The 22518-nt window shown below is 44.5% G+C and overlaps 1 protein-coding gene across 1 annotated transcript in view; it reads right to left on the bottom strand.

Annotated features, from left to right (window-relative positions):
• Window positions 1-1700: 1700 nt before the first annotated feature.
• Window positions 1701-22518, bottom strand: part of NKX6-3 (NK6 homeobox 3) — a 30273-nt gene continuing 9455 nt past the window's right edge. Inside the window, exons 2-3 of the mRNA XM_060787327.2 lie at window positions 10994-11163; window positions 1701-1931 (exon numbers count right to left, since the gene is read on the bottom strand). Coding sequence (XP_060643310.2) covers window positions 1701-1931; window positions 10994-11163 — 401 coding nt within the window. The remainder of the gene's footprint in view (window positions 1932-10993; window positions 11164-22518) is intronic.

A 22518-nucleotide genomic window follows, 5' to 3' on the forward strand; every position in this document is an offset into this window, starting at 1 on the left:
CAGGGAGGAGGGAGCAAGCTTGTGTTCTTCTTCCCTGGAGACTAGGACACAATGGAACAATGGCTTCAAACTACAAGAGAGGAGATTCCATCTGAACATGAGGAAGAACTTCCTGACTGTGAGAGCTGTTCAGTAGTGGAACTCTCTGCCCCGGAGTGTGGTGGAGGCTCCTTCTTTGGAAGCTTTTAAACAGAGGCTGGATGGCCATCGGTCAGGGGTGATTTGAATGCAATATTCCTGCTTCTTGGCAGAATGGGGTTGGACTGGATGATGGCCCAGGAGGTCTTTTCCAACTCTTTGATTCTATGATTCTATGATCTGCCCTTGCGCTATGCTACTCTGCTGCTGAGTATGCATGCCCAGTGTGGAACACATCTCACCACGCTAAAACAGTGGATGTAGCTCTTAATGAGACATGCCACATCATCATGGGGTGTCTGCGCCCTACACCACTGGAGAAATTACACTGTCTAGCCGGTATTGCACTACCTGACATCCTCTGGGGAGTAGCAGCCAATAGTGAAAGGACCAAGGCAGAGACATCTCCAGCTCATCTCTTTGGGTATCAGCCAGCACATCAACAACTTAAATCAAGAAATAGTTTTTTAAGATCTAGAGAGACACTCCCTGGAATACCCCAGCAAGCGAGAGTCCAAAAGTGGCAGGCTCAAACCCAGAAGCTCAATCAATGGCTGATACCAAATGAGAGACTCCCCCCTGGGCACACAGAGGACTGGGCGACTTGGAAGGCGCTGAACAGACTGCACTCTGGCACCACGAGATGCAGAGCCAACCTTCAGAAATGGGGCCACAAAGTGGAATCCTCGATATGCGAGTGTGGAGAAGAGCAAACCACTGACCACCTGCTGCAATGCACCCTGAGCCCTGCCACATGCACAAGGGAGGACCTTCTTGCGGCAACACCAGAGGCACTCCAAGTGGCCAGATACTGGTCAAAGGACATTTAATCAACTACCAAGCTTGCAAATTCTGTGTTTTGTCTGTCTGTCTGTTTGCTTTTGTTAAAAATGTAATACAAATGTCTGATTGCTGATGACACGATAAATAAATAGGGGAAATCTTTAACGGGCGCCCCTCGTATATGCGTGTGTGTAATCCAACTCCTTGGCTTTTCAATATGGAACCATTTGAACTCAGAGGAAATGTCTTTAGGAAGTACCCACTGGCTAGTATTTGCACCACAACTCCTGGAGTTAATGTATAGGTCCGTTTAAAACATGTGTGTGAATACAGTGTTGGATGGAAACATCTGCAACTTTGCTTTACTGAAAATCAGGATGCATGCACAGTCTAGGTTTGGCACAGCTTTCACTGCCACTGGTTCGGTTTCATGCCACGGAGGCGGCACTTTTGCCACCTCCTCTGCCAAATCGTGGCAGTTGAAGCAGTGCCAAACGGTATCCGTTCTGCAGTGTGGATGCCCCGTCAGACTCCCAGCCAGACTCAGTTTTGAGACCAGCCGGAAGCCAGAATCATTGTGGAGATGTCCCTCTGTCTTCTGTGAAGATCTGGAGGCTTCCAACCTGGTTGGAGCCTGGAGTTGGCCACCTGAACCCCTCTTCTTTGAGAGTCTCATCTTTGAAGATGTTCTGGCTGCCAGTCTTCCTTGTGCCCCCCACCCTCATTGCAAAACCCCATCCCACTCCATCCCACCCCATCCCTTTTGTCCGGACGGTCCCTCAGCCACTGTGGGAGCCCAGGCCCAGGACGGAGAAGGCAGCCCGGTGTTTGCGCAACAGGAGCCGGATCTTCTCATCGTCCGAATCGGGGTCCAGGGGTTTGTTGTACTCATCGTCCTCGTCGGAGATGGAGCGCTCGCCCGGCCCAGTCCCGGCCCTCGGCGAGGAGGAGGAGGAGGGCTCCAAGGCGCTCTTCTTCCTCCACTTGGTGCGCCGGTTCTGGAACCACACCTGGAAGGACAGGCGCCGGGTCAGGAAAGAGTGCCAAACGGGGCAAAACGGCTTTAGAACCCTAGAACCATACAGCTGGAGGAGACCCCACGGGCCGCCTCGTCCAGTCCCCTTTCTACCAAAGCACTACCAGAGCCCTCCTGACAGATGGCCACCCAGACTCTCTTTAAAAGTCCCCAGGGCAGGAGAGACGTCATCGTTCTAAAAGGTATTTTTGAGGATACTTGAATGACAATCCTAAGTGCCTGCTTTTCCAGAGGGCCTTGGTTTGCAAAGATGCTGATGTGTAGAGAAAGAGTTGCTAAGGAGGAATCTACCACTTCCTCATCCTCCCTTCATTTCCCAGCTGCTTGAAGTACCGACCTACAGATACCTCACCTACAGACAGGGGCGGCTCATCCATTACGCAAAGTAAGCGGTTGCGGTACACTTTTTTTTTGCCAGGGGCGCAGAGGCGTCTCTGTAAATGCCCCTCGACCGCCACTTGAGGAGCCTCTACTTCCTGCCCTAGCAGTCCGGGGGGAGCCTTGGCTTCCTTGTCTCACTGCCGGGCAATCCTCTTCCCGAAGGGGCCGGGCCCTTGAGCCTCGCCTAGCCCCTCTCGTTCCTGCTCCATATCAATGATTGGTGGGGGTGGGGGTGGGGCACCAAAATACTGTTTGCTTACCGTTGAAAATTACCTAGGGCCGGCTCTACCTACAGATACCTCACCTCACTACCTCTGAGGATGCTTGCCATAGATGCAGGCGAAACGTCAGGAGAGAATGCCTCTAGAACATGGCCATATAGCCCAAAAAACTTACAACAACCCAGACCTACAGATACTTTCCAACTGAGTGTTTGTGGCCGGAGAACCATAGACTATAGTTAAAATCTTCCTCTCTGTTAGAGCGCCCATGAATATCGTATAGCCAACTTAGACCAATGAGATGATTGATTGCTGTAGACCAATGAGAATGTGTCTTTAATTCTCTGTCCACACCACCATCAGCATTGTTAGTCTCAAAAATGACACTATGTAACAAAACTTGAATTTTTCCCCCTGTTTTTAGTTTGAAAGCATTAGGTAAGGTAAAGGTTATCTGACTCTGGGACTCTGGTGCTCATCTCCATTTCTAAGCCGAAGAGCCGGCTTTGTCCCTAGACACCTCCAAGGTCATGTGGCCAGCATGACTGCATGGAGCGCCATTACCTTCCTACAGAAGCGGTACCTATTGATCTACTCACACTTGCATGTTTACAAACTGCTAGGTTGGCAGGAGCTGGGGTTCACAGCAGGAGCTTACCCCGCTCCCCAGATTCAAACCGCCAACCTTTTGGTTAGCAAGTTCAGCAGCTCAGCGGTTTAACCCGCTGCTCCACTGGGGCCCCCCAAAGTGTAATTTCCTGTTTAATTGTGCGGTCTTTTCTTTGAAAGCAGTTGTTCTACTCCAGACATGTAGTCATTTCTGTGGCTGCCACAAACTAGGTTTAATTGATTTGAGACTCTATGAGATATTGTGTTGTCGAAGGCTTTCTAGGCCGGAACACTGGGTTGCTGTGTTTTTTTCTGGACTGTCTGGCCATGTTCTAGAAGCATTCTCTCCTGACATTTCACCTCCTTCTATGGCAGGCATCCTCGAAGGCTATGAGGTTTATGGGAAACTAGGCAAGTGGGGTTTATATACTTGTAGAATGATGCCTAGGGTGGAAGAAAGAACTCTTTGTCTATTTGAGGCAAATGTGGATGTTGCAATTGGCCGCCTTGATCAGCACTGAATCGCCTTGCAGCTTCAAAGCCTGGATGCTTCCTGCCTGGGGGAATCCTTTGTTTGACTGTAAATAAAGAGCAACACTACAAAATAATGAATTCCAGACAGGAAACAATCATGTCCAGGTAACATCACCCAAAAAAGGGATTTCCTCCAGACAGGAAGCATCCAGGCTTTGAAGCTGCGAGAGCATTCAATGCTAATCAAAGTGGTCAATTGCAACATCAAGCAGACAAGAGTCCTTTCTTTCTCCCCACCCTGCACATCATTCCATAGAGATATCAACCTCACTTGACTAGTTTCCAACAGACCTCTGAGGATGCCGGCCATAGATGTGGGCGAAACGTCAGGAGAGAATGCTTCCGGAATTCCGGGAAACTCACGAAAGCCTTCGACAACACGTAGCCAATTTTTTTACTTCTGGTTGAGGGTTCACGCTTCCCAACAGAGGCGAAAGCATAATTTGCAACGTTGATTAAGTTGCATTGATTCTGTGCAACGGCACGACGATCGAGCAAATTGAGTAAAGTGTTATGACAATTAAGAAGGCCCTTGCAATTAACTTGCAAAATTAATAATGACCTCAAATTATAAATCCTGTGGTTGCAGAACCAGATGGGCTTGAGATATGTTGATACGAGGGTTGCTTGCTGTTCCTTATTGCAAGGGCAACACTTTGGGCCTTCCGGGTGTTTTGGACTCAGAGGTGGCCCTAAGTAATTGGAGGGAAGGAGACTAGAGACAAAGATGAAGTCCTTTGGCCACATCATGAGGAGACAGCAAAGCCTAGAGAAGGGAATGATGCTGGGGAAAGTGGAAGGTAAAAGGAAGAGGGGCCGACCAAGGGCAAGGTGGATGGATGGCATCCTTGAAGCGACTGGACTGACCTTGAAGGAGCTGGGGGTGGTGACGGCCGACAGGGAGCTCTGGCATGGGTTGGTCCATGAGGTCACGAAAAGTCGGAGACGACTGAACGAATGAACAACAACAACAAGCAAACAGTATTTTGGCGCTCCCCCCCCAACCAATCATTGATATATATTTTCTGTTTGTCGTGGGAGTTTTGTGTGCCATATTTGGTTCAATTCCATCATTGGTGGAGTTCAGAATGCTCTTTGATTGTAGGTGAACTATACATCCCAGTAACTACACTTGCCGCATTTGCTCCCGAGAGAGAGAGAGAGAGAGACAGAGGTGGAGATGCCCACCTTTCCAGAAGGTAGGCGCAAAAACAAAGGAGGGAGCGGAGGTGGGAGATACCTCCAGCCGGAGGGGCTCTCTCTCTCTCTCTCTTGGTCCCAATGGCTGAAGAGAAAGTCAGGAGAAGAGGCGACTTTTGGTGCGCACGCTGGGGTCTTCAGACACGCCTTCGGACCCAAAGCGGGCCAGGTGTGGTGGCTCCACCCCTTGTCCCATCCGCGGATTGGGGAGAGGAGAGGAGGCGGGTGGAGGGCCGGGGGATCGGGAAAGGGACCCGGTCATGGGGAAGGGATCGAATGCGGAGAACGATTGAGCGCCGGCTCTGCTCGTGCACCCAGTGGCCGGGTGGAGCAGGAACGAGAGGGGTTAGGCAAGGCTCAAGGGCCCGGCCCCTTTGGGAAGAGGATCGCCCGACAGCGAGGCAAGAAAGCCGAGGCTCCCCCAGGACTGCTAAGGCTGTTGTGAGCCGAGGCGGAGCTCCTCAAGTGGCAGTCGAGGGGCATTTACAGAGGCGCCTCTGCGCCCCTGGCAAAAAAAGTGTACCGCAACCGCTTACTTTGCGTAATGGACGAGCCGCCCCTGTCTGTAGGTGAGGTATCTGTAGGTCGGTACTTCAAGCAGCTGGGAAATGAAGGGAGGATGAGGAAGTGGTAGATTCCTCCTTGGCAACTCTTTCTCTACACATCAGTATCTTTGCAAACCAAGGCCCTCTGGAAAAGCAGGCACTTAGGATTGTCATTCATTGCAAGTATCCTCAAAAATCCCTTTTAGAACGACGACGTGAGCCGAGGGGGGCGCTCCTCAAGTGGCGGTCGAGGGGCATTTACAGAGGCGCCTCTGCGCCCCTGGCAAAAAAAAGTGTTCTGCGACTGCTTACTTCGCGTAATGGATGAGCCGCCCCTGTTTGGACTCCAACTCCCACCATTCCTAACAGCCTCAGGCCCCTTCCTTTCCCCCCTCAGCCGCTTAAGCGGCTGAGGGGGGAAAGGAAAGGGCCTGAGGCTGTTAGGAATGGTGGGAGTTGGAGTCCAAAACACCCAGAAGACCCAAATTTACCCATGCCCCCAATTTTAAGCTGTTCCCATGTTATCCAAACACAAACCAGAGCTCAGGCTACGTTTCCCTTGTGCAATTAATGAAGCGACTCCATCTCCCATGATTAATTGACTCCCATTTGTCTAACTGGGCAGGCAGCGTTAATTGGTTTGTTTAGATGCGTACGGAAAATCAAGTACTAATCTGGAACGGCGTCCACCTCCAAAGTAATGGCCATTGTAAAACAGGCCATTAATTGCCAAATGTCTCCAGCGTTCAACCACGGCCATAATTCAAACTTGTTGTTAACATGATGGCAATTGGAAATATGGATTGTGCTTCGCCTCCAATCAGGGGTTCATTGGCTTAGGAAGGTTGCCACTGGCCAGCTTGGCCACCCCAAATGTACAGCAAGAGGAGCAAAGTGGGTTTTGAGATGGCACTATGGCACAAAAGAGACCAATGGTCCATTTATTAGGAACCTACGAGTTAAATCAGGAACGGGCAAACCCAGGCTCGGGGACCAGATGTGGCCCCTTGGGCTCTTTTCTCAGTCCCTCCACTCTCTCACCATCCTGTCCTTTCTTCCTTCTCTCTTTCCTTCCTTCTCTCTTTCCTCCCTACCTCGCTTCTCCCCTTTTGTCTTTCCTTCCTTCTCTTTTGTCTCCCTCTTTCTCTCTTTCTCCATTCCCTTCCACCCTTTTGTCCTTCCTTCTCTCTTTCCCCCCTCCTTCTCTCTCCCTCTTTCTCCTTCCTTCCTTCCTTCCTTCCTTCCTTCCTTCCTTCCTTCCTTCCTGCCTGCCTGCCTGCCTGCCTGCCTGCCTGCCTGCCTGCCTGCCTTCCCTTCCCTTCTGTCTTTCCTTCCTTCTCTCTTTCCTCCCTCCCCCCTCTTTCTCCCTCCCCTTTCACTCTTTCTTCCTTCCTTCCTTCCTTCCTTCCTTCCTTCCTTCCTTCCTTCCTTCCTTCCTTCCTTCCTTCCCTTCTGTCTTTCCTTCCTTCTCTCTTTCCTCCCTCCCCCCTCTTTCTCCCTTCCCTTTCACTCTTCCTTCCTTCCTTCCTTCCTTCCTTCCTTCCTTCCTTCCTTCCTTCCTTCCTTCCTTCCTTCCTTCCCTCCTTCTCTCCCGTCCTCCCTTCTTCCCTCCCTCCCTGCCTTCCCTTCTGTCTTTCCTTCTGTCTTTCCTCCCTCCTTCCCCTCCCTCTTTCTCTCTTTTTCCATTCCCTTCCACCCTTTTGTCCTTCCTTCCCTCTTTCCTCCTTCCTTCCATCTCCCTCTCCCTCTCCCTCTTTCCTTCCTTCCTTCCTTCCTTCCCTTCTGTCTTTCCTTCCTTCTCTCTTGCCTCCCTCCCTCTTTCTCCCTTCCCTTTCACCCTTTCACCCTTCCTTCTCTTTCTATCCTACTTCCCTTTTTCTTTCCTTCCTTCTCTCTTTCCTCCCTCCTTCCCTCTCATCCTTCCATCTTTCTCCCTCTCTATTCCCTTCCACCCTTCCTTCCTTCCCTTCTGTCTTTCCTTCCTTCTCTCTTTCCTTCCTCCCTCTTTCTCTCTTTTTCCATTCCCTTCCAACCTTTTGTCCTTCCTTCCCTCTTTCTTTCCTCCTTCCTTCCCTCTCCCTCTCCCTCTCCCTCTTTCTCCTTCCTTCCTTCCTTCCTTCCCTTCAGTCTTTCCTTCTTTCTTTCTTTCCTCCCTCCCTCTTTCTCCCTTTCCCTTTCACCCTTTTGTCCTTCCTTTCTTCTCTTTCTCCTTCCCTTTTTCTTTCCTCCCTTCTCTCTTTCCTCCCTCCCTCCCTTCCCTCCGTCTTTCTCCCTCTCTCTATTCCCTTCCACCCTTTCGTACTTCCTTTCTTCTCTTTACTTCCTCCTCCCTCCCTCCCTCCCTCCCTTCCCTCCTTCCCTTCTGTCTTTACTTCTCTCTTTCCTCCCTCCCTCTCCTCCCTCTTCCTCTCTTTCTCCATTCCCTTCCACCCTTTTGCCATTCCCTCCCTCATTCCTCCCTCCTTCCCCCTCTCTCCCTCTTTCTCCTCCCTCCCTCCCTTTCCTTATTTCTTTCCTTCCTTCTCTCCTTCCTTCTCTCCTCCCTCCCTCCTTCACTCACTGTTTCTCCCTCTCTCCATTCCCTTCCACCCTTTCGTCCTTACTTCTTTCCTCCCTCCTCCCCTCTCTCCCTCTTTCTTCTTCCTTCCCTTTTATCTTTCCTTCCTTCTTCCTTCTCTCCCTCCCTTCCTCCATTCCCTTCCACCCTTCCTTCTTTCCATCCTACTCTTCCTCCCTCCCTCCCTTCTCTTTTTTCCTTCCTCCTTTCCTCCTGAGGAATGTTAAGCTGGGAGAAGAGAACGGAGAGTCCCTTCGGAGAGATAGGATGGGTGATAAATACATTATTATTATTGTTATTATTATTATTATTATTATTATTATTATTAGATACGTGAGTTGGGCTTAATCGTCAAGCCAGTAAAGAGCCTTGAAATTTCACTTGCCTTCTCTGCCTGCTTCATTTGCTTCATGTCTCAATGGACTCTGTTAGGAATTGTGGGAGTTGGAGTCCAAAACACCAGGAGGGCCGAAGCTTGCCCATGCCTGGTGTAGATGCACCTGGTTCCCTAATTTTCCCAAGTTCAGATCCCAAGGATCCGTATGTCCCCCATTAACTCGGGTCTCCTGTGCTATCTCTTCTAATGCACAACCACAAAAAGTATTTGCTGCTGGACGTAACGCACAACATCCAAAACTCCCCTCTTGTGTCCTTTGGCCATAGAGTTGCTGCCCGCTTAGAATTCCTTCATGAGAAACCAAAGTGGTAGAGGTTTGTTGTAGGTTTTTCGGGCTATATGGCCATAGTCTAGAGGCATTCTCTCCTGACGTTTCGCCTGCATCTATGGCAAGCATCCTCAGAGGTAGTGTTGTAGGTTTTTTCGGGCTATATGGCCATAGTCTAGAGGCATTTTCTCCTGACGTTTCGCCTGCATCCATGGCAAGCATCCTCAGAGGTAGTGAGGTCTGTTGGAACTAGGAAAAAGGATTTATATATCTGTGGAATGACCAGGGTGGGACAAAGGACTCTTGTCTGCTGGAGCTAGGTGTGAATGTTTCAACTGACCACCTTGATTAGCATATGATGGCCTGACAGTGCCTAGAGCCAGCTTTTGTTGAGAGGTGATTAGATGTCCTTGTTTGTTTCCTCTCTTGTTTTGCTGTTCTAATTTTAGAGTTTTTAAATACTGGTAGCCAGATTGTGTTCATTTTCATGGTTTCCTCCTTTCTGTTGAAATTGTCCACATGCTTGTGGATCTCAATGGCTTCTCTGTGAAGCCTGACATGGTGGTTGTTGGAGTGGTCCAGCATTTCTGTGTTTTCAAATAAGATGCTGTGTCCAGGTTGGTTCATCAGGTGCTCTGCTATGGCTGACTTCTCTGGTTGAATCAGTGCCTTTCATGTTCCTTGATTCGTGTGTTGGGCAATGCTGCTGCGTTTGGTGGTCCCTATGTAGACTTCTTGTCCACAGCTGCATGGTACACGGTAGACTCCTGCAGAGGTGAGAGGATCCCTCTTGTCCTTTGCTGAACGGAGCATTTCTTGGATTTTCTTGGTGGGTCTGTAGATAGTTTCCATGTTGTGTTTCCTCATCAGCTTCCCTCTGCGGTCAGTGGTTCCCTTGATGTCTGGCAAGAACACTTTCCCTCTGGGTGGATCTTCATCTTTACTCTCGTGGCTTCTTCTCGGTTGTCTTGCAGCTCTTCTGAGGTCTGAGGTGGAGTCTCCATTGGCCTGGAGAGCCCAGTTGAGGGGTCCAGTTCATCTTGGAGGAGGAAGTGGGCTTCGCAGAACCTTTTTGCACGCTCTGCCAATGCTTTAATGGTGCTTCTTTGTTGACTTGGGTGATGGTTGGAGTTTTTCTGTAGATCTCTATCTGTGTGTGTGGGTTTTCTGTAAACGCAAACCAGAGCAACAATTGGGTCACACCGTTTACAGAAAACCCACACACACAGATAGAGATCTACATCAAAACTCCAACCATCACCCAAGTCAACAAAGAAGCACCATTAAAGCCTTGGCAGACCGTGCCAAAAGAATCTGCGAAGCCCACCTCCTCCAAGATGGACTGAACCACCTCAACTGGGCTCTCCAGGCCAAGGGAGACTCCACCTCAGACATCAGACATCTCCACGGGCCTTATCTTGCCTGCGGAGGAGGCGTGCCCCCCCCCACACACAGTGCCCCTCCCTTGGCAGGCTCACGCTATCCGTCAGGCCTGATGGACAGCGTGAGCCAGCCAAGGGCAGCTGCTCCACGTGGCCTACTCGGGCGTAAAGAATCTTGCGAGGTGCTTTACTCGCAAGTAGGCCACACGGAGCAGCTGCCCTTGGCTGGCTCACGCTGTCCATCGGGCCTGACGGATAGCGTGAGCCTGCCAAGGGAGGAGCAGCACCGTGCAGCCTACTCGTGCTTAAAGCACCTCGCGAGGTGCTCTATGCGCGAGTAGGCCACGCGGAGCAGCTGCCCTTGGCTGGCCCACACTGCCCATTGGGCCTGACGGATAGCGTGAGCCTGCCAAGGGAGGGGCACTGTGTGTGTGTGGGGGGGACTCCTCCTCCGCGGGCCGGATAAGTTTCCTTGGTGGGCCGGAAGTGGCCCGCGGGCCGTAGTTTGGGGACCCCTGCTCTAGACCATGGCCATATAACCCGAAAAAACCTACAACAACCTAGTGATTCAGGCCATGGAAGCCTTCGACAATACATTGAACATCTCTACGAGGAGAAAGTGGTAGAGCCCCAAAACATCCAGCAATGTTGGGGTGCACCTCTGCCTTGGTGCAATGCTGTAATGAAGGATCTACGTAGTTACCTGCCAAAGGATGCTGATGCCTCACAAACTACACATCCCAGGGCGGCATAGCGTTGAGCCCTGAGCATTAGGTTAGACACCATGTTCCTCAAAAAGGAGCTGAAGCAGCTTCCCCTTTCACTTGGGCTCAGCACGACGATGACTGTAGGTTGCAAATCTAGCGCTCACCCTGTTTTGGGCAAGGTCAGCTAGCCAAAAAAGGGAAGAGCATTAGATTAGATAGGTCTGGAGGGACTCACCTTCACCTGGGATTCGCTCATGCCTAAGGAATAGGCCAGCCGTGCCCGCTCCGGTCCGGCCAGGTATTTGGTCTGCTCAAAGGTCTTCTCCAAGGCGAAGATCTGGTGCCCCGTGAAGGTGGGCCGCGTGTGCTTCTTCTTGTGGAGCCCGTCAGGCATGTGCCCCGTGGCTGCGTGGAGGGAAGGAGGGGCACCACGTTAGTCACAACACGGACACTTGGAGATGTAATTTCAGCCACACACGCACATACACACATAGATATCTTCTTCTATATATACATCTATATAAATAACAATGTAATGTTCGTTTGTGGGATCAACAGAACTCAAAAACCACTGCAAGAATTGACATCAAATTTGGACACAAGACACCTAACATTAGTTACCTAACAACCCAATGTATGTCCTTCACTCAAAAAAATGATTTTATCATTTGGGAGTTGTAGTTGCTGGGATTTATAGTTCGCCTACAATCATAGAGCATTCTGAACCCCACCAACGATGGAATTGAACCAAATTTGGCACACAGTTCTCCCCTGACCAACAGAAAACACTGGAAGGGTTTGGTGGACATTGACCTTGAGTTTGGGAGTTGTAGTTCACCTACATCCAGAGAGCACTGTGGACTCAAACAACGATGGATCTGGACCAAACTTGACACAAATATTCCATATGCCCAAATACGAACACAGATGGAGTTTGGAGGAACTAGACCTTGACATTTGGGATTTGTACTTACTGGGATTTATAGTTCACCTACAATCAAAGAGCATTCTGAACCCCACTAATGATGGAATTCAACCAAACATGGCATACAGGACTTCCATGACCAACAGAACACACTGGAAGGGTTTGGTGGACATTGACCTTGAGTTTGGGAATTATAGTTCACCCACATCCAGAGAGCACTGTGGACTCAAACAACGATGGATCTGGACCAAACTTGACACAAATATTCCATATGCCGAAATACAAACACAGATGGAGTTTGGAGGAAATAGACCTTGACATTTGGGATTTGTACTTACTGGGATTTATAGTTCACCTACAATTAAAGAGCATTCTGAACTCCACCAGTGATGGAATTGAACCAACCTTGGCACACATTACCTACAGAAAATACTGGAAGGGTTGCTGGGTATTGACTTTGAGTTTGGGAATACATATAGTAAAAGTGAAAATATGTGTGACTCGGCTGTCCACTTACACCAGTGTTTCTCAACCTGGAGTTCGCGACCCCTAGGGGGGTCGTCAAAAGATGTCACAGGGGTCGCTAAAGGCCATCAGAAAACACAGCATTTTCTGGGTTGTTGTAGGTTTTTTCGGGCTATATGGCCATGTTCTAGAGGCATTCTCTCCTGACGTTTCGCCTGCATCTATGGTAAGCATCCTCAGAGGTTGTGAGGTCTGTTGGAACTAGGAAAGTGGGTTTATATATCTGTGGAGCCCTCGGTGGTGCAGTGGGTTAAACCCCTGTGCCGGCAGGACTGAGGATCGACAGGTTGCAGGTTCAAATCCAGGGAGAGAATGGATGAGCTCCCTCTATCAGCTTCAGCTCCTCATACGGGGACATGAGAGAAGCCTCCCACAAGGATGATAAAAACATCAAATCATCCGGGCGTCCCCTGGGCAACGTCCTTGCAGATGGCCAATTCTCTCACACCAGAAGCGACTTGCAGTTTCTCAAGTCACTCCTGACACGACAAAAAAAAATCTGTGGAATGACCAGGGTGGGACAAAGAACTCTTGTCTGCTGGAGTTAGGGGGTGAATGTTTCAACTGAACACCTTGATTAGCATACAATGGCCTGACTGTGCCTGGAGCAATCTTTTGTTGAGAGGTGATTAGATGTCCCAGATTGTTTTCTCTCTGTTGTTTTGCTGTTGTAATTTTAGAGTTTTTAAAAAATACTGGTAGCCAGATTTTGTTCATTTTCATGGTTTCCTCCTTTCTGTTGAAATTGTCCACATGCTTCTTGTGGATTTCAATGGCTTCTCTGTGTAGTCTGCTGCTCATGGGGTTTTTGTGTGGGAAGTTTGGCACAATTCGATCACTGGTGGAGCTGAGAATGCTCATTGATTGTAGGTGAACTATAAATCCCAGCACTTACAACTCCCACATGACAAAATCAGTTCCTACCCCAACCCCACCAGTGTTCATATTTGGGCATATTGAGTATTTGTGCCAAGTTTGGTCCAGATCTATCACTGTTTGAGTCCACTGCGCTCTCTGGAAATAGGTGAACTACAACTCCAAAACTCAAGATCAATGCCCAACAAACCCTCCCAGTATTTTCAATTGTTCATCGGAGTTCTGTGTGCCAAGTTTGGATCAATTCTATCCTTGGTGGGGTTCAGAATGCTCTTTGATTGTAGGTGAACTATAAATCCCAGGAACTACAACTCACCAAATGTTGTAGTTCCTGTTTCCCCCAAAACTCCACCAGTGTTCACATTTGAGCATTTTGAGTATTCATGCCAAGTTTGGTCCAGATCCATCTTTGTTTGAGTCCACGGTGCTCTCTGGATATAGGTGAACTACAACTCCAAAACCCAAGGTCAATGCCCACCAAACCTTTCCAGTCTTTTCTGTTCGTCTTTGGAGTCCTGTATGCCAAGTTTAGTTCAATTCTATCGTTGGTGGAGTTCAGAATGCTCTCTGATTGTAGGTGAACTATAAATTCCAGCAACTACAACTCCCAAATGTCAAGGTCTATTTCCCCCAAACTCCACTAGTGTTCACATTGGGGCACATTGAGTATTTGTGCCAAGTTTGGTCCAGATCCATCATTGTTTGAGTCCACAGTGCTTTCTAGATGTAGGTGAACTACATCTCTAAAACTCAAGGTCAATGCCCACTAATCCCTTCCAGTATTTTCTGTTGGTCATGGGAGTTCTGTGTGCCAAGTTTGGTTCAATTCCATGGTTGGTGGAGTTCTGAATGCTCTTTGATTGTAGGTGAACTATAAATCCCACCAAGTACAACTCCCAAATGACAAAAAATCAATCCCCCACCAGTATTCAATCTTGGGCAGGGTAGCTGCTTCAGGAGCAAAGTAGTTCTTTCTCTATATCCTGCTCCTGTTTGCAGTCTAGCAGCTGACCTTGGAAGCAGTTGAAGTTTCTGAACGTTCTTCTGGATGCCTCTGAGGATGCTGCCATAGATGTGGGTGAAACGTCAGGAGAGAATGCTTCTGGAACATGGCCATAAAGTCCAGAAAACTTACAGCAACCCAGTAATTCCGGCCACGAAAGGCTTTGACAATACAAACAAGAGTTCTTTCTCCCACCCTGGATATCATCCCATAGATATATAAACCCCACTTGCCTAGTTTCCAACAGACCTCACAACCTCTGAGGATGCCTGCCATAGATGTGGGTGAAATGTCAGGAGAGAATGCTTCTGGGAAAAAGGCCAGACAGCCCGGAAATCTCTCTGGAGCTGAGTAATTTCAGCCGTGAAAGCCTTCAAGAACACAATAATAATAATAATAATAATAATAATAATAATAATAATACATGTGGGCGAAACGTCAGGAGAGAATGCTTCTGGGATCAGGCCAGACAGCCCGGAAAACTCTCCGGAGCTGAGTAATTCCGGCTGTGAAAGCATTCAAGAACACAATAATAATAATAATAATAATAATAATAATAATAATAGATGTGGGCGAAACGTCAGGAGAGAATGCTTCTGGGAAAAGGCCAGACAGCCTGGAAAACTCTCTGCAGCTGAGTAATTCCGGCCGTGAAAGCCTTCAAGAACACAATAATAATAATAATAATAATAATAATAATAGAAGATGTGGGCAAAACTTCAGGAGATAATGCTTCACAATAATAATAATAATAATAATAATAATAATAATAATAATAATAATAATAGATGTGGGCGAAACGTCAGGAGAGAATGCTTCTGGGAAAAGGCCAGACAGCCTGGAAAACTCTCTGCAGCTGAGTAATTCCAGCCGTGAAAGCCTTCAACAACACAATAATAATAATAATAATAATAATAATAATAATAGAAGATGTGGGCAAAACTTCAGGAGATAATGCTTCACAATAATAATAATAATAATAATAATAATAATAATAATAATAATAATAATAGAAGATGTGGGCAAAACTTCAGGAGATAATGCTTCACAATAATAATAATAATAATAATAATAATAATAGAAGATGTGGGCAAAACATCAGGAGAGAATGCTTCACAATAATAATAATAATAATAATAATAATAATAATAATAATAATAATATAATAGATGTGGGCAAAACGTCAGGAGAGAATGCTTCTGAGAAAAGGCTAGACAGCCTGGAAAACTCTCTGCAGCTGAGTAATTCCGGCCGTGAAAGCCTTCAAGAACACAATAATAATAATAATAATAATAATAATAATAGTAGATGTGGGCAAAACTTCAGGAGATAATGCTTCACAATAATAATAATAATAATAATAATAATAATAATAATAATAACAACAACACAATAATAATAATAATAATAATATATGTGGGCAAAACGTCAGGAGAGAATGCTTCTGGGAAAAGGCCAGACAGCCTGGAAAACTCTCTGCAGCTGAGTAATTCCAGCCGGGAAAGCCTTCAACAACACAATAATAATAATAATAATAATAATAATAATAGAAGATGTGGCCAAACTTCAGGAGATAATGCTTCACAATAATAATAATAATAATAATAATAACAACAACAACAACAACACAATAATAAAAATAATAATAATAATAATAGATGTGGGCAAAACGTCAGGAGAGAATGCTTCTGAGAAAAGGCCAGACAGCCGGAAAACTCTCTGCAGCTGAGTAATTCTGGCCGTGAAAGCCTTCAACAACACAATAATAATAATAATAATAATAATAATAATAATAATAGAAGATGTGGGCAAAACTTCAGGAGATAATGCTTCACAATAATAATAATAATAATAATAATAATAATAATAGAAGATGTGGGCAAAACATCAGGAGAGAATGCTTCACAATAATAATAATAATAATAATAATAATAATAATATAATAGATGTGGGCAAATGTCAGGAGAGAATGCTTCTGAGAAAAGGCTAGACAGCCCGGAAAACTCTCTGCAGCTGAGTAATTCCGGCCGTGAAAGCCTTCAAGAACACAATAATAATAATAATAATAATAATAATAGAAGATGTGGGCAAAACTTCAGGAGATAATGCTTCACAATAATAATAATAATAATAATAATAATAATAATAATAATAATAATAATAATAATAATAATATATGTGGGCAAAACGTCAGGAGAGAATGCTTCTGGGAAAAGGCCAGACAGCCTGGAAAACTCTCTGCAGCTGAGTAATTCCAGCCGGGAAAGCCTTCAACAACACAATAATAATAATAATAATAATAATAATAATAATAATAATAATAATAATAGAAGATGTGGGCAAAACATCAGGAGAGAATGCTTCACAATAATAATAATAATAATAATAATAATAATAATAATAATAATAATAATAATATAATAGATGTGGGCAAAACGTCAGGAGAGAATGCTTCTGGGAAAAGGCCAGACAGCCTGGAAAACTCTCTGCAGCTGAGTAATTCCGGCCGTGAAAGCCTTCAAGAACACAATAATAATAATAATAATAATAATAATAATAATAATAATAATAGAAGATGTGGGCAAAACTTCAGGAGATAATGCTTCACAATAATAATAATAATAATAATAATAATAATAATAATAATAACAACACAATAATAATAATAATAATAATAATATATGTGGGCAAAACGTCAGGAGAGAATGCTTCTGGGAAAAGGCCAGACAGCCTGGAAAACTCTCTGCAGCTGAGTAATTCCAGCCGTGAAAGCCTTCAACAACACAATAATAATAATAATAATAATAATAATAATAATAATAGAAGATGTGGGCAAAACTTCAGGAGATAATGCTTCACAATAATAATAATAACAATAACAACAACAACAACACAATAATAATAAAAAAAATAGATGTGGGCAAAACGTCAGGAGAGAATGCTTCTGAGAAAAGGCCAGACAGCCGGAAAACTCTCTGCAGCTGAGTAATTCTGGCCGTGAAAGCCTTCAACAACACAATAATAATAATAATAATAATAATAATAATAATAATAATAATAATAATAGAAGATGTGGGCAAAACTTCAGGAGATAATGCTTCACAATAATAATAATAATAATAATAATAATAATAGAAGATGTGAGCAAAACATCAGGAGAGAATGCTTCACAATAATAATAATTATAATTATAATAATAACAACCACACAATAATAATAAAAATAATAATAATAATAGATGTGGGCGAAATGTCAGGAGAGAATGCTTCTGGGAAAAGGCCAGACAGCCTGGAAAACTCTCTGCAGCTGAGTAATTCCAGCCGTGAAAGCCTTCAACAACACAACAACAACAATAATAATAATAATAGAAGATGTGGGCAAAACATCAGGAGAGAATGCTTCACAATAATAATAATAACAACAACAACAACAACACAATAATAATAATAATAATAATAATAATAATAATAATAACACAATAATAATAATAGATGTGGGCAAAATGTCAGGAGAGAATGCTTCTGGGAAAAAGCCAGACAGCCTGGAAAACTCTCTGCAGCTGAGTAATTCCAGCCGTGAAAGCCTTCAAGAACACAATAATAATAATAATAATAATAATAATAGAAGATGTGGGCAAAACATCAGGAGAGAATGCTTCACAATAATAATAATAATAACAACACAATAATAATAATAATAATAATAATAATAATAATAGAAGATGTGGGCAAAACTTCAGGAGAGAATGCTTCACAATAATAATAACAACAACAACAACAACACAATAATAATAATAATAATAATAATAATAATAATAGAAGATGTGGGCAAAACATCAGGAGAGAATGCTTCACAATAATAATAATAATAATAATAATAATAATAATAACAACACAATAATAATAATAATAATAATAATAATAATAATAGAAGATGTGGGCAAAACTTCAGGAGAGAATGCTTCACAATAATAATAATAATAATAATAATAATAATAATAATAACAACACAATAATAATAATAATAATAATAATAATAATAGAAGATGTGGGCAAAACATCAGGAGAGAATGCTTCACAATAATAATAATAATAACACAATAATAATAATAATAATAATAATAATAATAATGTTTTTAGGTGTGGTTTTTTTAGTCTCTCTTAGGAAAGAAAAATTGGCTCATAAATATATTATTATTATTATTATTATTATTATTATTATTATTATTATTAGCCCCCCTTTCCTCTTTCTCTCAGTCCTAAATTGCCAGCAAAACGAATCTCCTTCTCCCCATCAAGTAGGTTTCAGGGCAAGTTACGTTAGAAATTATGCCAAAACCATAATTTATAATAACGGATGAGATTGACTCATCCGTCAATCTTTACCATTTACAATCCCTAGTTAGTCACAATTTTGACCCTTTCGCCGGGATTGTAACTCAGCTTTCTACCTATTGTACTAAGAATAGGTTTCACGGGGAATTTTGCTTACAACCAGAGCACAATTAAAGGACCTTTCTATTATTTTGGGCGGTCAGACAAAGAGATGCGACTTAGTTAAGTCTTTGGTTAACTATACGCTGAGACGGGGTTCTTTACGCTGTTTTCTGTGCAAATAAAAACAATTTTGTGCAGAAAAAGTCCTGAATTTGGGCGATCTCGTAGGAAACAGCATTTTCTGTACAGGAAAAAAACGGATTATTTTTCTCAAGGCAGCGTTTCTCAACCTGGGGGTCGGGACCCCTAGGGGGGTCGCGAGGGGGCGTCAGAAGGGTCACCAAAGACCCATAAATAAAAGGTGGAAGGTGAACTACATCTCCCTTGAATCACTATCAATTCGTCTCAAATCCCTCCAGTACATTCTGTTGGTCATGGGGGTTCTGTGTTGGAAGTTTGGACCAATTCTATTGTTGGTGGGGTTCAAGGGATTCTTTGATTGTAGGTGAACTATAAATCTCAACAACTACAACTCCCAAAGACAAAGCTTTAATTTCCCCAAACTCCACCAGTGTTCACATTTGGGCATATTGAGTATTTGTGTGAAGTTTGGTCCAGATCTATTGTTTGAGTCCACTGTGCTCTCTGGATGGAGGTGAACTACAACTCCCAAACTCAAGGTCAATGCCCACCAAACCCTTCCAATATTTTCTGTTGGGCATGGGGGTTCTGTGTTGGAAGTTTGGGCCAATTCTATCATTGGTGGGGTTCAAGGGACTCTTTGATTGTAGGTGAACTATAAATCCCAGCATCTACAACTCCCAAGGGTCAAGGTCTATTTCCCCAAAACTCCAGTAGTGTTCACATTTGGGCATATTGAGTATTTGTGTGAAGTTTGGTCCAGATCTATTGTTTGAGTCCACTGTGCTCTCTGGATGGAGGTGAACTACAACTCCCAAACTCAAGGTCAATGCCCACCAAACCCTTCCAATATTTTCTGTTGGGCATGGGGGTTCTGTGTTGGAAGTTTGGGCCAATTCTATCATTGGTGGGGTTCAAGGGACTCTTTGATTGTAGGTGAACTATAAATCCCAGCATCTACAACTCCCAAGGGTCAAGGTCTATTTCCCCAAAACTCCAGTAGTGTTCACATTTGGGCATATTGAGTATTTGTGTGAAGTTTGGTCCAGATCTATTGTTTGAGTCCACTGTGCTCTCTGGATGGAGGTGAACTACAACTCCCAAACTCAAGGTCAATGCCCACCAAACCCTTCCAATATTTTCTGTTGGGCATGGGGGTTCTGTGTTGGAAGTTTGGGCCAATTCTATCATTGGTGGGGTTCAAGGGACTCTTTGATTGTAGGTGAACTATAAATCCCAGCAACTACATCTCCCAAGGGTCAAGGTCTATTTCCCCAAAACTCCAGTAGTGTTTACATTTGGGCATACTGAGTATTTGTGTGAAGTTTGGTCCAGATCTATTGTTTGAGTCCACTTTTTTAAATTGTAGGTGAACTATAAATCCCAGCAACTACATCTCCCAAGTGTCAAGGTCTATTTCCCCAAAACTCCAGTAGTGTTTACATTTGGGCATACTGAGTATTTGTGTGAAGTTTGGTCCAGATCTATTGTTTGAGTCCACTTTTTTTAATTGTAGGTGAACTATAAATCCCAGCAACTACATCTCCCAAGTGTCAAGGTCTATTTCCCCAAAACTCCAGTAGTGTTTACATTTGGGCATACTGAGTATTTGTGTGAAGTTTGGTCCAGATCTATTGTTTGAGTCCACGTTTTTTAATCGTAGGTGAACTATAAATCCCAGCAACTACATCTCCCAAGTGTCAAGGTCTATTTCCCCAAAACTCCAGTAGTGTTTACATTTCGGCATATTGCATGCCAAGTTTGGTCCAGATCCATCTTTATATGATTCCACAGTGCTCTCTGGATGTAGGTGAACTACAACTCCCAAACTCAAGGTCAATTCCCACCAAACCCTTCCAATATTTTCTGTTGGGCATGGGAGTTTTGTGTACCAAGTGTGGTTCAATTCCATTCCTGGTGGAGTTCAGAACGCTCTTTGATTGTAGGTGAACTATAAATCCCACCAACTACAACTCCCAAATGACAAAATCAGTCCCCCCACCCCGCTCCACCAGTATTGAAATGTCAGCGTATCGGGTATTTGTGCCAAATTTGATCCGCTGAATTAAAATACATCTTACATATCAGTTATTTACATGATGATTCCTAACAGTAACACAATTGTAGTTGTGAAGTAGCAACAAAAATAATGTCATGGTTGGGGGTCAGCACAACATATAGAACTGTATTAAGGGGTCGCGGCATCAGAAAGGTTGAGACCCACTGTTCTCAAGGCAAAACTAACCATTTCCTTTGCACAACAGACCCTTTTCTATGCAAAGCAATCGTCTTGAAATTTTGCACGGATGACATCCCGAACTGTGAAAATTCTTCTCACACTAGGATTGTTAATTGTCAGGTTTACTCCACATTTGAACATCTTATTTAAAAACTAGCTGTGCCCTGCCACACGTTGCTGTGGCCTATAGTAAAACTTATCAAAGTTGAGGTAGATATCTGGACTATTATGAAAGAGAAGTCCCTACCTATTCCTTCCCCCTTTTCCTCTCCCTTTCTCTCCTTTCTTCCTTCTCTACCTCTTTCCTTCTTTCTTTCCTTCTTTCACTACTTGGTTTCATCCTTCTCTCTTTCCTTCATTCCCTCCCCCTTTCTTCCTTTGCCTTTCTTCCCTCCCTGTTTGCTTCCTTCTTTCACTTTTTATTTCCTTTTATTTCACCACCATCATAACAATAACAATAATGCAATGCATTGCCTCTGGGACCTGACATCTCTCCCATTCCCCCTAAAAGGGTCTCAGAGGAAGAATAGCAGAATAATAATAATAATAGAAATAACAACATTTACCCGCAACGCGTTGCTGTGGCCAATCTTCCCTCTTTCTCTCCTTCTTTCCCTCCTTCCTTCCTTCCTTCCCTCCCATCTTTCCTTCTCCTCTTCCTTCTCTATCTCTTTCCTTCCTTCCCCATTTTTCTTTCTCTTCTGGTTTCTTTTCTTCCTTCTCTCTTTCCTTCTTTCCTTCCCTCCCTTTTTCTCTACATCTTCCCCCTTCCTTCACTCCCTCTTTCCTTCCTTCATTCCCTTTTTTCTTCTCTCCTTCCTTCCTTCCCCCTTTTTCTTTCTCTTCTGGTCTCTTTTCTTCCTTCTCTCTTTCCTTCTTTCCTCCCCTCCCTCTTTCTCTACATCTTCCCCCTTCCTTCACTCCCTCTTTTCCTTCCTTCCTTCCTTTTTTTCTTTCCTTCTCTCCTTCCTTCCTTCCCCCTTTTTCTTTCCCTTCTGGTCTCTTTTCTTCCTTCTCTCTTTCCTTCTTTCCTTCCCTCCCTCTTTCTCTACATTTTCACCCTTCCTTCACTTCCTCTTTCCTTCCTTCATTCCCTTTTTTCTTCTCTCCTTCCTTCCTTCCCCCTTTTTCTTTCTCTTCTGGTCTCTTTTCTTCCTTCTCTCTTTCCTTCTTCCCTTCCCTTCCTTTTTCTCTACATCTTCCCCCTTCCTTCACTCCCTCTTTCCTTCCTTCATTCCCTTTTTTCTTTCCTTCTCTCCTTCCTTCCTTCCCCCTTTTTCTTTCTCTTCTGGTCTCTTTTCTTCCTTCTCTCTTTCCTTCTTTCCTTCCCTCCCTTTTTCTCTACATCTTCCCCCTTCCTTCACTCCCTCTTTTCCTTCCTTCCTTCCTTTTTTTCTTTCCTTCTCTCCTTCCTTCCTTCCCCCTTTTTCTTTCTCTTCTGGTCTCTTTTCTTCCTTCTCTCTTTCCTTCTTTCCTTCCCTCCCTCTTTCTCTACATCTTCCCCCTTCCTTCACTCCCTCTTTCCTTGTTTCATTCCCTTTTTTCTTTTCTCCTTCCTTCCTTCCTTCCCCTTTTTCTTTCTCTTCTGGTCTCTTTTCTTCCTTCTCTCTTTCCT

This window comes from Anolis sagrei, chromosome 7 (genome assembly GCF_037176765.1).
Source record: "Anolis sagrei isolate rAnoSag1 chromosome 7, rAnoSag1.mat, whole genome shotgun sequence".
NCBI classification, from domain to species: domain Eukaryota; kingdom Metazoa; phylum Chordata; class Lepidosauria; order Squamata; family Dactyloidae; genus Anolis; species Anolis sagrei.